The sequence below is a fragment of the Myxocyprinus asiaticus genome, chromosome 34 (assembly GCF_019703515.2).
Source record: "Myxocyprinus asiaticus isolate MX2 ecotype Aquarium Trade chromosome 34, UBuf_Myxa_2, whole genome shotgun sequence".
NCBI lineage: Eukaryota > Metazoa > Chordata > Actinopteri > Cypriniformes > Catostomidae > Myxocyprinus > Myxocyprinus asiaticus.
In genome coordinates, this window is record NC_059377.1 from 28,916,675 (window position 1) to 28,932,374 (window position 15,700).

Genomic DNA, 15,700 nt, shown 5'->3' on the forward strand with positions numbered 1-15,700 from the left:
GGAATCTACTGGAAAAATGGCAGTACAGTGACTCTCCCCAGACCCCTTCACTTTGCTACATTGGTCTGCATATGGCCCATGTGGCCCAAATGTGGGCTGTTGAGATGGTTTGAAATCTGGCTGATCATCTTTTTGGAAAGAGCATGAATTAGTAGAGGATATTGGTAGTGGATGCTCCACAGAAATAACTAACACATTGTTTAGGCTGTATTTTATTTTTCTGGATATTTTTTCCAAGGTAAAATTCACACAGCAGTTACAGCTTAGTTTAGGAAGAGGTAGACCCTAGGGATGGGCGAATCAAAACTAAAGTATCAATACTTCGGATACTGATGTGATATCAAGAATATCGATCCTCACATAAAATATTGATTCTGAAATTTTTTATCAAGTGATATTATTTAGATTACATGTATATTAATGCATCTCATTAACTTCGAAGTGGAAAAAAGAATAATATGAGCGAATTGGGCCATGCGCCCCACTGAAAGCGAGAACCACAAATTATAGTGACCACGAGGAGGTTACCCCATGTGACTCTACCCTTCCTAGCAACCGGGCCAGTTTGGTAGCTTAGGAGACCTGGCTGGAGTCACTCAGCATGCCCTGGATTCGAACTCACGAAGTCAGCATGAATAGTCGCTGAGCTAACCAGGCCCCTAATATCGCAGATATCTATACCAATATGATACCTCTATTAAATTGAATTTTTACAAATATTTTGGATAAAATGATTAACTTTATTATTACTTACATTTTTTTAATATATTTATGGGCCTAAACAGAAAATTATTAGGCTGCTTTGTTTACCCTTAAAAATTAGTTAGTATAAGCCTCATATAAAACCTCAAAATTAACCATGGATGATATTATATGGTTACTATTACTCAAACCAAGTTACCATATGAATACTACAGTAATACTGTAGTACAACCATGGTTAATTGTTTCAAAACCTTGGTTACTGCCAAGAAGAAGAAACAAAATGTGGTTACTACAGTCATGGTTAATACAATATTACTACAGTAAATCCATAGTAAGTTTTCATAAGGGTATCATTTATTAATGAGGATTAAATATCATTATCAATGTTTTAACAACTCTGAATTTAAATAAACCTGTAAAAATTGTCAAACAAGCCCATTATAACACATGTCACATCTAGGCTTTCCATTACTTTGTGTGAATAACTCCAGATGCAGTTTTTCTGTCATTACCTCAGGAAATCACTGCTCCCTATTTGAACGAGCGCTATTACTGAAAGGGTGAGCGCTGTCTGACTGCTAGTGTATTTTAGCATTTCTGGCACATCAAGATGAGCGGAAGAAAAAATAGTTCCAGTGCCATGCAACAATAATTCGCTCATAATTCTTTTTTTACACTTCGAAGCTTATGAGATGCATTAATATTCATGTAATCTAAATAATAAGATCACTTGTTAAAAAAAACGTAATACTATTCACACTAAGTAATGACAAACCTAGACGTGACATGTACAGTTGTGCTCAAAAGTTTGCATACCCTGGCAGAAATTGTGAAATTTTGTCTTATTTAAGGATAGTGATCATATGAAGCCATTTATCATCACATCCTTGTTTGGCTCCTTTTTAAATCATAATGGTAACAGAAATCACCCAAATGGCCCTGATCAAAAGTTTACATACCCTTGAATGTTTGGCCTTGTTACAGACACACAAGGTGACACACATAGGTTTAAATGGCAATTAAAGGTTAATTTCCCACACCTGTGGCTTTTTAAATTGCAATTAGTGCCTGTGTATAAATAGTCAATGAGTTTGTTAGCTCTCACATGGATGCACTGAGCAGGCTAGATACTGAGCCATAGGGAGCAGAAAAGAACAGTCAAAAGACCTGCTTAACAAGGTAATAGAACTTTATAAAGATGGAAAAGGATATAAAAAGATATCCAAAGTGTTCAATCACTTAAGAAGTGGAAAATTCGGGGATCTCTTGATACCAAGTCAAGGTCAGGTAGACCAAGAAAGATTTCAGCCACAACTTCCAGAAGAATTGTTCGGGCTACAAAGGAAAACCCACAGGTAACCTCAGGAGAAATACAGGCTGCTCTGGAAAAAGATGGTGTGGTTGTTTCAAGGAGCAATACGACGATACTTGAACAAAATTGAGCTGCATGGTCGAGTTGCCAGAAAGAAGCCTTTACTGCGCCAATGCCACAAAAAAGCCCGGTTAAAATATGCCCGACAACACCTTGACATGCCTCACAGCAGTGACGAGACCAAAATAGAGCTTTATGGTCACAACCATAAGTGCTATGTTTGGAGAGGGGTCAACAAGGCCTATAGTGAAAAGAATACCATACCCACTGTGAAGCATGGTGGTGGCTCACTGATGTTTTGGGGGTGTTGAGCTATAAAGGCACGGGGAATCTTGTGAAAATTGATGGCAAGATGAATGCAGCATGTTATCAGAAAATACTGGCAGACAATTTGCATTCTTCTGCACGAAAGCTGTGCATGGGACGCTCTTGGACTTTCCAGCACGACAATGACCCTAAGCACAAGGCCAAGTTGACCCTCCAGTGGTTACAGCAGAAAAAGGTGAAGGTTCTGGAGTGGTCTCCTGTCCTTAACATCATTGAGCCACTCTGGGGAGATCTCAAATGTGCGGTTCATGCAAGACTACCAAAGACTTTGCATGACCTGGAGGCATTTTGCCAAGACGAATGCGCAGCTGTACCACCTGCAAGAATTTGGGGGCTCATAGACAACTATTACAAAAGACTTCACGCTGTCATTGATGCTAAAGGGGGCAATACACAGTATTAAGAACTAAAGGTATGCAGACTTCTGAACAGGGATCATTTCATTTTTTTCTTTGTTGCCATGTTTTGTTTTATGATTGTGCCATTTTGTTATAACCTACAGTTGAATATGAATCCCATATGAAATAAATGTGTTTTGCCTGCTCACTCATGTTTTCTTTAAGAATGGCATATATTACCAGTTCTCCAAGGGTATGCAAACTTTTGAGCACAACTGTACTATAATGGGCTTGTTTGACAATTTGTTAAAACATTGATAATGATGTTTAATCCTCGTTAATAAATTATACCCTTATGAAAACTTACCATGGATTTACTGTAGTAATATTGTATTAACCGTGACTGTAGTAACCACGAATGTAACCATGTTTTTTTTTCTTCTTTTTGGCAGTAACCCAGGTTTTGATACAATTAACCGTGGTTTTACTACAGCATTACTGTAGTATCCATATGGTAACTTAGTTTTAGTAATAGTAACCATATAATAATATCTATGGTTAAATCTGGGGTTTTATATGTGGCTTATACTAACTAATTTTTAAAGGGTAAACAAAGCAGCCTAATAATTTTCTGATTAGGCCCATAAATATATAAAAAATGTAAGTAATAATAAAGTTAATCATTTTATCCAAAGAATTAGTAAAAATATATCTGCGATATTGGCCTGAAAGTACTTGGTATCGGATTGAAAAGAAAATAAGTCGTATTGCCCATCCCTACTAGACCCCCTTTTTGGATGGTAAGTTCTGAGTTATTTCCAAAGTTGGTACACCTGCTTTGCCTGGACACCCATACATACAGGTATCTTTCGAGGTAGAATGACTACAGGTTTTGAACGTTTTTTTACTGATTTACCAATTAAAAGCTCATTTTAATCACTGTGGCTTTTAGTTAATAGATTTGTTTTCAGTTTCTGTTAAAAATTGCTGTTTATTTTTGTTTCTTATCAGAAATTGCAAAGGAACTAAGACAGACATCTAAAGGAACCAAACTAAAGGTTTGGCATTTATTTTACAAGACCATTTTTAAAATGCAGTTTCTGGTTGCAAGTGTAGCTTATCATATGTGTGCACAATCTTCTTTCCACTTTTATCTGATTCAAAGGCAAGATTAACATTTAGTTAGCCTAATCCTCCATAACCACCGTTTATGACACCATTATAATGATAATGCATAATGTATCATTTTAAACATAATATACTAGTCTATGTTCTAGTATCAGCTCTGTTGTTTTCATCAGTAGGTGCATGTAAACATCAAGTTAAGAAATAGGTCAAACTTGCTGTCTTTAGGTCTCAGTCTAGCTTTGAATGTGCAGTATTATGCATTAAATTATTTTTATCTATTTATTTCAGAAAACTAGCCTAGTATACCTTAAGATTTGTGGTTTGTTTAACTTTATCTCCCAGTGATGATTTAGCATGTCCCTAGAAATGCAGATTACAATGGACCTTAGTCTGGGTAGGTGACTAAGAATTAAATTCTTTCCACAAAAACAAGGCTGTAACATATGGAACGGACTGTCCCTCATAGACTCATTTTAATTTGTGTCATATTAAATATGGCATGTACCCTGACTAAGGTCCATAGAGTTTTCCAAGGTGCAAAACCCTGAAAGTGCACACAGTAAATCTCCCCTTAGTTTTGAACGGTCTCTACCATATTAGATGTAGAAATTAAAACCAGAAGAAATACAGCAGCCTATTTGAAAGCTCTTTATATGGACACCAAAAAGCCATTTATTGCAAGATAGCTGCTTAAGGCTGGAAAATGGCATTTCCGTTTACATGCACTGTGTTTGCGGCTTTGAAACTATGTGTGTTGTGAAAGTCGCTATACAAATAAAAATGACTTCCTCTACTCTCAAATACATGCGGCTCGTTCAGTAAGCAGCTTTCTCCACAGCAACATTATTTCCCAGCAACGCTTGCGTAAACAACAAACATGGGATCCGAGGAAGACGTCGCTATTTTATTCTCTATTGCTTCACCTTATTTCCATATATTCCAGAGTTGTTGCCGTGTTCCTTAACTTTCATTCGTGACCTGCATTGGAATTGCTCTGGAATTCCCCCAGTGTACTTGAGCGCATATACACTCGTTAGGGACAGTAGTCTATTTTAAATTGGTGTGTATAAATGGGTGTACCCCGATGAGCAAAACATTATGACCACCTGCCTAATATGCTGTTGGTCCTCCACGTGCCGCCAAAACAGCACCGACCCACTGAGGCCTGGACTCTGCAATACCACTGAAGGTGTCCTGTGGTATCTGGCGCTAAGACATTAGCAGCAGATCCTTCAAGTCCTGTAAGTTGCGAGGTGGAGCTACTGTGGATCGGACTTGTTGGTCCAGCACATCCTACAGATGCTCAATCGGATTGAGATCTGGGGAATTTGGAGGCAAGGGCAACACCTTGAACACTTCGTAATGTTCCTCAAACCATTCCCAAAAATATGTGCAGTGTTGTAGGGCGCATTATCCTGCTGAAAAAGGCCACTGCCATCATGGAATACCATTGCCATGTAGGGGTGTATTTGGCTGAAAAGATGTTTAAGTATGTGGCACGTGTTAAATTGACGCCCACATGAATGCGTGAACATTGTCCAGAGCATCACACTCCCTCCACACTTCATTCGGGTGCCATCACTTCCTCAGGTCAACGGCGCACACGTACATGGCCATCCACATGATGTAAAAGAAAACAGGACTCATCGGACCAGGCGACCTTCTTCCACTGCTCCAAGGTCCAGTACTGACGCTCGTGTGCCCATCATAGGCACTTTCAAATGTGGACAAGTGTCATTATGGGCACTCTGACTGGTCCGCGGCTATGCAGCCCCATATGCAGCAGGGTGCGATGCTCTGTGTGTTGTGACACATTCCTCACGTAACCATAATTAAAAAATGTTGTGACTTGTGCAACAGTAAACCTTCTGTCAGTTCAAACCAGATGGGATAGCCTTCGTTGCCCTCGCCCATTGATGAGCCCTGTCGCCGGTTTGTGGTTTGTCCCTCCTCGGACCACTGTCGGTAGGTACTCACCACTGCTGACTGGGAGCACCACACAAGCCATGCCGTTTCAGAGATGCTCTGACCCAGTTGTCTGGCCATAACAATTTGGCCCTTGTCAAAGTCGCTCAAGGCTTTACTCCCCATTTCCCCTGCATTCAACATGTTGACTACGAGAACTGATTGTTAGCTTACCATCTAATCTACAGAGACCTTGACATGTTGCCTTGTTAGGAGATGATCAACATTATTTGCTTTACCTGTGTGAGTGGTCATAATGTTTTTGCTCATCAGTGTATATTATAGTGTATGTGTTCTTTTCCCACTGTACTCCCAGAAATGTTTAATTCTTTCCACTGTGTTTACTTGTTATATTATGTTATATTGTTGATATGATGTAGGGCTCCATCCTATGACTTTAGGTATCCAGTCTGTTCACGTGCATGCGCTCTCTTCTAAAACCTGTAAGAATGCAGCTAATGTGTTTACATGGCCACATAAACCGTGTTCTCAGTAGAAACCTGGGTGTGTTATACCGCTTTCTCCTAATCCCTTAAAGGTACAATATGTAACACATTTTTTTGCCAATGTGTAAACGGCTTGTAACGCAACTTAAAAAATGAGCCCTTCCCGGACTTCCTAGTTGCCTATTAAAGCCTGTAGACTGATTTTCATGCGAAGGGAGCGGGTCGCTTTTGCTGGGAAAATCCAAAGGATGTGACGTTTATGCGTGCTCCTGAGAGCCTTGCCTCAGACAGTAGCTTCTCTTCCACTATTCAACAGCGTCAACAGATAGTCTGCAACACTAGGTAACATTATCTTTGAGATGGAATCCAGCAAGCATCCAGCTTCCAGCGCAATACCGTCTCCTACACAAACTCCGAGTAAGCCAAAAAAAAAAAAAAAAAAAACATTGAAACAACGTGATCGTGGTCGGACGAAAACTAGAATGAAATTCGGCGGGTCATTTGATTCCTGGAGGGACCTTCATTCTTCTTATTGGACAGGTAAGCTTACATAACTGCAAAGCATGTGAAATATAGTGCCATAAGGATTGATCTGTGTAATTTTAGCTAACTTGATCTTGCCTGCTAACACTGACGAATTGCAAGCTACCTTGCTTCATAACTTTTCAAATAATTTCAATGATCTTCTCTTTATACTAAAAGTCAGGTATGCTGATTCACAGTAACTGACAATGTTAATCTGTAATTATTCAGCAAGGTAAACTACAATAGCACATTAAATGAATGCTAGACAATGTTTAAGATAATGCAAAAAGCTCCATTCATTAGTGTAACGTAACTTGGTTATACAGAAAATATATACATTCTATTATTATAAAACAATAGCGCATCGATATATCAAAATGACAGTTGTGATGGAATCACATCAATACTGAATTGTGTCAACATCTTTACAGTCTATTTTATAAACAGCTACTCATCATCCACCAAATTTAGCTAACAGCTATTGATAAAGCTGGCTAGCTAGCTAACGCCAACATAGGCTATCGTATAAATGCAGTCAATGTATCATACATAGAAAAGTGATTACTTCAAACTACAGTCTCGCATAGTCAGACCTATATCCACACTTTGTTTTAGCCCTGTTCCAGCGCTGGAGAGTCAAATATGCAGTCTCAGAGTTTGTGGTAAAACAATCATAACTGTAATTTTAATTATGCTAACTCATCTGTCAGCACGATGTCAGGGAATCATGTTCAGTTTCTTTGTACGTTACATCATTGTTCTGGGCGCCCAAAGTGTGCGCGCGAGCACGAACAACAGGTAGCTGGCTGCAGTTCACTTAATGGCCACAGGTGTCATTAATAACAAGAGTTTCTGAATATTACATACTGCACCATTAAACATGTGAGGAAAATGGCGTTTTCATTTACAACCCCTGGCAAAAATCATGGAATCACCACACTTGGAGTATGTTCACCCAGCTTTTTTACTTCGTAGCAAATAAACAAATCACAGATATGACACAAAACAATTTTTTTTTTTAATAGCTGAACATTCTGGCTTCATGAAACATCCCTCAAACAAATTAAATTACATTATTTTAGTTAATGGCATATTTTTTTTTCCAGATCAAGTAGAGGATAAAAATATGGAATCACTCAATGATGAGGAAAAAAATTATGGAATCATCAACAAAAAAATCACAATTAGTACTTTGCTGCTCCTCCTCTGGCTTTTATCATGCCGTGAATTCTTTGAGGCATGGAATTCACTATTGAAAAACAATATTATCTATAAAGCTGATTCCAACTTTCTCGAATAGCGGTTGACAGATCTGTTTTGCAGGATGGAGCCTAGTCATGGACCAATTTTTTCAATTTCCACCATAAATTTTCAGTCGGATAGAGATCCAGACTGTTTGCTGGCCATGTCATCGAGTTGATATGCCTTTCCTGAAGAAAAGCTTTAATACTCCTTGCTCTATGACAAGATGCATTATCATCCTGAAAAATGACTTAATCATCACCAAACCTATTTTCTATCGATGGAATGAGAAAAGTGTCAAAAATTTCAATGTACACCTGTGCATTGACAATTGAGGTAATGATTGCCCTCTCCCCTGGTCCTTTACCTGACATGCAACCCCATATTACAAATGAGTGGGGAAATTTTTCTTCAGGCAGTCATCTTTATATGTTTCATTAGAACGGCACCAGACAAAAGTTCCAGCATCATTGCCTTGGCCAATGCAGATTCATCACTGAATATCTCTTTCTTCCAATCATCCACACTCCATGATTGCTTTTCTTTAGCCCACTGTAGCCTTGTTTTCTTCTGTTTAGGTGTTAGTGCTGGTTTTCGTTTGGCTTTTCTATATGTAAATTCCATTTCATTCAGCCGATTTCTTACAGTTCTGTCACAAACATTGACTCCTGTTTCCGCCCATTTGTTTTTCATTTGTTTTGTTGTATATTTTCTATTTTCAAAGGCATATTGCTTTGACTTTTCTATCCTGATGCTTTGACATCTTCCTTGGTCTACCCGTATATTTTCCTTTTATTACCTTGCCATTTTGTTTATATTTGCACCAAATTTTATACACCGCTGACTGGGAACAACCAACTTCTTTTGCCACATTCCGTGTTGGATTTCCTTCTTGATGGAGATTTATAATCCTTTCCGTTGTTTCAATTGACAACTCTCTTGTTGGGGCGATGTTTCCTTTTCAATTAGCCAAGTCCAACAGCTCGTTAAAGTGCACCTATTATGATTTTTAAACGTGCCTAATTTTGTTTTAAAGGTCTCATACAATAGATTTACATGCATCCAAGGTCAAAAAACACTTTAATTTGCTCATAATTTAAATTGCAGCATTACCTTTTTTTCCTAGTGTCTAAAACGACTCCTTCAATGATCTGTTCTAAAGGATTCATTCTAAACTCCTCCTTTCAGAGAGCCTACTCTGCTCTGATTGGTCAGATGTCCCAATCTGTTGTGATTGGTCTACCGCTTACAGCGCATGTCGGAAAGGAAACGCCCACTACCATAACCGAGTTTCAGCTCCATCTGAAAAAATTTCTGTTTTACCTTACCAATTTGAGCCCGAGTCCCATAGTGATACATCGGAAGATCAACCCGAACCACCATCGCAAGCATGACGAGAACAGGACATTACTCTGTGGTAAGTTTATGTGTAGTTTGACAATAACCTGAGTTAGCCGGTTAGCAGAGGCTAACAGCTAACAGCCTGCACTGGCTGTACTTGTAAAGAGACCAGAGGCAGGTTTTTTTGTTACCAAATTACGTAGGTTAGTACAGGAAGTCTGGAATTACTAACGACTCGTTTCAGGTGTTCGGAATTGGTTCTTTCTTTTGGGTGTCAATAACTCCATATTTCGTGCACTTTGATTTTTGAAACTTTGCAATATTTACATTCACAAACAGCTATATAACACACTACATGAAAGGTAATATTTGAAAAACCATAATAGGTGCTCTTTAAGGTCTGTAAGCACACTCTTTTAACTGCAGACTAATTTGAATTTTTAGTTTTGTGCCAGTATTTGTTTTAGAAATGCAAATTACAAGGTGATTCCATAATTTATTTCCTCTACTTGATCTGGAAACAAATATGCCATTAATTAAAATAATGTAATTTGTTTGAAGGATGTTTCACGAAGCCAGAATGTTCAGCAATTAAACAAAATGACAGTTTTGTGTCATATCTGTGATTTGTTTATTTGCTACGAAGTAACAAATCTGGGTGAACATCCTCTAAGTGTGGTGATTCCATAAATTTGCCAGGGGTTGTATATGACATTTCAGAACGCCTCTTTCTGCAAAAACCCTGGAATAAATGGTTTTCTTCGGTGCATGTAAACGTGGTCCATGGTGCTACTCTATAAAGAAAGGACTGATGATCATTGATTGCTAATTTGGGCTTTTTCTCATACACTCAATACTGTGTCTGTCCCCTGGTCCTGGATCGTTTTTTTTTTATTCGGCCTAGTCAACAGTTAGCACAACAATAAGAATTTTAGATTACTGCATGGAATAGCAGTGTTAAAATAAATTCAGAGGATTCAGTGCTGTCTCAAAGTGATTTTAAGTTTTGTGGTTTAGGCCATTTGCTCTCTTGGCTATTGGAATAAGATTACAGCTTCAGAATAACACGACCAAGCGGAGAACCCTGTTTTAAGGCAAATTTGGTTGCTTATTTTGGTGCTGTGATTTAATTTCACTTGTTCTCATGATAGTGTTCTCTCCTTTTAAAGTGCTGAACTGAAGTTATTATATGGTTATTAGCTCACCTTTACAGTTTACAGGTTATGGTTTTGTGCAATTTACGTGGCCTGTTGCACAGAAGGCTACTAAGCCTTCATGTTATAATATTGTGCATTTGAGTGCACAATAATATTTACAAGTAAATAGAGAAAAGAGCTAACTTTAGACCCTCTATCTCTCCAGAGATCTCATTGTTTCTGTTGTGAAGGTGTAGTTTCCATAACAGGTTTTTGTGTTCACACAATCAGTAACAAGCAAACGAGTCTGTCGCTCAAAACGTACATACAGAGCTTAGACTGCCAGTTTTCACAGCCTAACATAAGTGATTACATTGCTTATTACTTTTTGATGACGTTTAGTCGCTTCAAAAGATTTGTTTCCTCAATGTCCAAAATTAATGTCTCGGTGAAGAAATGTAGACAAATCATGCAGCTTTTATTGCAGAAGTTGAAAACTAATCTTGATTTTGTTCTTGTTGTGATTCATCAGGGGTACCCTAATAGGTTTCTGTGAATCTGAGCTTTCATATGCATTGTTTTACATTCTGTCTCTGCATTTGCCTAACTTGGAGGTAAATACAGATTTCAGATATGGTAATAGATGCTTGTTGATTGGTTCACTTTTCTTTAAAAAAAAAAAACTAATATTTAAGAATTATTCCAGCCCAGACTTCCTATTATATCAAGAAATGTTTTCTTTTTTCTCTCTCGGTTCAGCCCAGGTCTCTCGCAAGCTGACCTTCCTGTATCTTGCGAATGATGTTATACAGAACAGCAAGAGGAAAGGTCCAGAGTTTACACATGACTTTGCCCCAGTCATTGTTGATGCTTTCAAGCATGTCTCCAGGTGAGTTAGACCAAAGTACATGCTGTTTGCTCCCATTCAAAAATGGTCTGTTGCATTTTGTTCTTTTTTAGCTGGTTTAACACATTGTATGATGCATAGGGCCTCAATCTTGCTGTGTAATAGTGAAATCCTGTGGTTATATTTCCCTCATAAAACCTTCAGTGGAATTTTAGTGAATTAAAGGGATAGTTCACTCAAAAATGAAAGATCTGTCGTGATTTACACGCTCTCATGTCATTCCAAACCTGTATGACTTTCTTTATTCAGAATGACAGTCCCAGTCAACATTTATTTTCAATGTGTGAAAAAAAAGATGTGTTGAAAGTGAATGAAGGTCTTGTTCCATGGAAGAAAAAAAAGTCTTGACGGGTTAGGAAAAACTGAGGGTAAGTAAATGACGGAATAAATGTCTTTTGGTGAACTATCTCTCAAAATACTTGTTTTATTAGGCGAGTTAGATTTGGCCCAAAAATATTTTTGCAACCATGTGGTGTTGTGATTCTTACTGTGGTATAATAATATTTACCATGTTTCCATCTGTTCTTGTGCAGTGAAGGAGAGGAAAGCTGTAAGAAACATTTAAGTAGAGTTCTGTCCATCTGGCAGGAAAGAGCCGTGTATGAGAATGACGTATTGGACAAACTTACTGAGGTCCTGCGTAAGTACACCGCCACAAGGTCATATTCCTTTTGTCACTGATTTAAAAGCTAAATCTTATCAAGGGCTATTAAAATAGGATATAGTCATTGAGAAAGACTGCATAGTATGTTTGGATAAGTTCGGGAATCTAAAGTACTGTGTAAACCATTTATAAATACTTGCTGCTTTAGAAAGTCTGTGTTTCATGTAGAATATCTCCTCATGACCCACAGAGGTAGAAAAGAAGGCCAAGAAAAGACCTTATGAAGAGATTAAGGTGAACGATGATGACTTTGCCTCCCAAAGCTCCCCTGGAGAGCCTCCACAGGTACTGAAAGAACAGGCCTCTGTTTGAATGTCAATAGCCACTTTCCACTATCGGGCCAGTGCAAGACAGGGCTATCAACTAGTCAGCCAGGGCAAATAGCCTTGGACCTTGAGCCGTGAGACCAAAATAGATCTGCATTCCCACCATTGGGCCAATAGCCCCACAGCGTTGCCCTAATACTAGGGCTGGGATGAAATGGCAAAAAAATTTAATCTCGATTTTTATCAAACTTGGACGATTCACGATTTGATTTTTTTCAACTTTTAAATGTACTCCAACATGATTCAAATTATATGTTCTTTATTAGAATGCAAGGCAACCTGGTTAGAGAAATCCAAGTTCTTTTCATTATAGGAAACAAAGGTGTGCAAGAGAAATGTACAAATGCACCACAGGGGGGAGTTGTCAACAGAGTGTAAATGTAAAATAAATTAAAATCTAAAACCCAGATGTTCAGAAATAATAGAATAAGGAAACAGCAAAATAATTCTTAGCCAGTGTAGGTATTCATTTTATCTAAACCAAGTCTACCTAGAAAGTTATCTAGAAATCAATATCTATAAAATATCAAATTTATCTTGAAAGTACTCATTGTATATCAAACAATTTGTGTGTATTAGTGCCTGACCGATATTATCGGCCGATATTAGCCTTTCACCAATATATCGGTATCGGCGTATATTTTACCGATATGTGCCGATATGAAAACTTTTTCAGAACATATAATGCAGAAAACAATGCTTTAGAATTGGTGTCATAGCGTAGTTTGTCCAGCAGAGCGCGCTCCGACTCCACTGTTTACAGAGCTGACTCTGAACTGACAGTGGTTCTGCAGACAGGGCGGCGTTAAACCGTGTGGATTTGAACGATCTCTTCTCCTTAAATTGCTAACTAGTTTGTGAAATACATACTGGAAAGTTAATAAAAAATTACCCCATAATTGTATATAACTAATATAACATTAACCCTGTCCCTGACAACCATTTCACTCATGTTTATCACATCTGTTTGCTGTTAGCCAGCTATAGTTTGTCAGTGCAGCAAGTAATGTAGCAGATTGAAAGGTTAACATCAGAGCATCTTTTTGCAGCTCAGCAGACAACGGTGCGGTGGTGGATTGTGTGTGTGGGGAGTGTTGATTTCACACTTTGTGTCTCACCAACTAGGTAACAGCAATGCTGGAAAGTAAATAAAGTCCATCTTTTACTCTCCATGATGACCAGTTTATAGCTAACTAGCTAACCACGTAGCTGCTTTCATTGTTGTCAGCTGAGTGGAAGCTAATGAGTAAGCATGTATTCACCAAACTGTTTTGTTCAGGATTCACAGTTTGGTACCCCTTCAACCGAACAATTCCAGTCGTTGCATTTATAAAATGTAATATTTAAAAGTCTGGTTTTCCAGACATTAAAATAGGATACGTAATAAAAGTAGATTTAATAAATAGTTTATTTGCCCTGTGCAAATAATAATATATAGGAACTGTATCTAAAATAAATGAGGGGTGATACCTACTAATACAACAGGCTGGAAAAATAGACATTTATTCATTTTAATATCCTTTATATATTTTGAATGTGTTAATTGACACTGGGCGACGCACCCTAAAAACGGCTTCGTTAGAACGGTTTCATGCTGAAGAGCCGCTTAAAAGTAAGTTTGTTTTTTAGTTTTTGTAGTTTTTTTTTCGTTTATTTTCTCTCTCGTAAATGTACACGAGTGTAAATGCCAACATCATCATATATGTCGATTGGATTGAAGCCTGTCATGCAAAACATGAGCTCATTGATGTCATTAAGTGAGTCTGCTTTTTTATTCCATCAGTTACTCCTGATCGGAGGCTGTCGTATATATTTAGTTTATACATAGGGTTACGTCCTACATAAACTTAATGGTGCAACGCTCAAATATTTAGTAGAGCGTAAATTGTGACTTAGTGCCCATTTACGCCGCAACTAGGCTAAGTTGTAACATACGTATAGTTGGTGCAACCGGCCCCTGATGTTTATTTAGGTATTTATTTTATTTTAATTTATTCTTTATTTAAATGGTCCGCAAATGAAGGATACTAAACATACAGTACTGATGTTTAGCTATTTATTGTATTTTTATTCTTTATTTAAATGGTCAGCAATTGACTTATACTAACAGTACTGATGGTTATTAAGCTATTGTATTTTTACAGTGTTCATTTCTAGAATTTGTTGACCATGTATAATAATAATGTCAAATATTCTTTGATAAAAATATTTGTTTATGAAAGCAGCCTTCTGAGTACCTTTGCATTGTCATATCGGTGCACAATCCACATAGAAAAGGTCTGTTTTCATTCCAGCTCAAAAATTAGCTATACCGGTCACCATATTGGTAATCGGTGAATTTTCCCTCTCTAAAATCCCATATCGGTCGGGCTTTAGTGTGTACAGGTGCATCTCAATAAATTAGAATGTTGTGGAAAAGTTCATTTATTTCAGTAATTCAACTCAAGTTGTGAAACTCGTGTATTAAATAAATTCAGTGCACACAGACTGAAGTGGTTTAAGTCTTTGGTTCTTTTAATTGTGATGATTTTGGCTCACATTTAACAAAAACCCACCAATTCACTATCTCAAAAAATTGGAATACATCATAAGACCAATAAAAAAAACATTTTTAGTGAATTGTTGGCCTTCTGGAAAGTATGTTAATTTACTGTATATGTACTCAATACTTGGTAGGGGCTCCTTTTGCTTTAATTACTGCCTCAATTCGGCGTGGCATGGAGGTGATCAGTTTGTGGCACTGCTGAGGTGGTATGGAAGCCCAGGTTTCCTTGACAGTGGCCTTCAGCTCATCTGCATTTTTTTGGTCTCTTGTTTCTCATTTTCCTCTTGACAATACCCCATAGATTCTCTATGGGGTTCAGGTCTGGTGAGTTTGCTGGCCAGTCAAGCACACCAACACCATGGTCATTTAACCAACTTTTGGTGCTTTTGGCAGTGTGGGCAGGTGCCAAATCCTGCTGGAAAATGAAATCGGCATCTTTAAAAAGCTGGTCAGCAGAAGGAAGCATGAAGTGCTCCAAAATTTCTTGGCAAACGGGTGCAGTGACTTTGGTTTTCAAAAAACACAATGGACAAACACCAGCAGATGACATTGCACCCCAAATCATCACAGACTGTGGAAACTTAACACTGGACTTCAAGCAACTTGGGCTATGAGCTTCTCCACCCTTCCTCCAGACTCTAGGACCTTGGTTTCCAAATGAAATACAAAACTTGCTCTCATCTGAAAAGAGGACTTTGGACCACTGGGCAACAGTCCAGTTCTTCTTCTCCTTA

The 15,700-nt window shown here is 38.0% G+C and overlaps 1 protein-coding gene across 3 annotated transcripts in view; it reads left to right on the plus strand.

The window, feature by feature from the left end:
* Nucleotides 1-15,700, plus strand: part of LOC127425518 (regulation of nuclear pre-mRNA domain-containing protein 1A-like) — a 36,114-nt gene that overhangs the window by 901 nt on the left and 19,513 nt on the right. Inside the window, exons 2-5 of one of the 3 annotated variants that reach the window (XM_051671601.1) lie at nt 3,753-3,799; nt 11,289-11,413; nt 11,965-12,071; nt 12,286-12,380. In XM_051671601.1, the coding sequence (XP_051527561.1) occupies nt 3,753-3,799; nt 11,289-11,413; nt 11,965-12,071; nt 12,286-12,380 (374 nt within the window). Of the gene's footprint in view, nt 1-3,752; nt 3,800-5,186; nt 6,821-11,283; nt 11,414-11,964; nt 12,072-12,285; nt 12,381-15,700 lie in introns of those variants that run through there. The other 2 variants (XM_051671602.1, XM_051671604.1) reach the window with 2 other exon arrangements.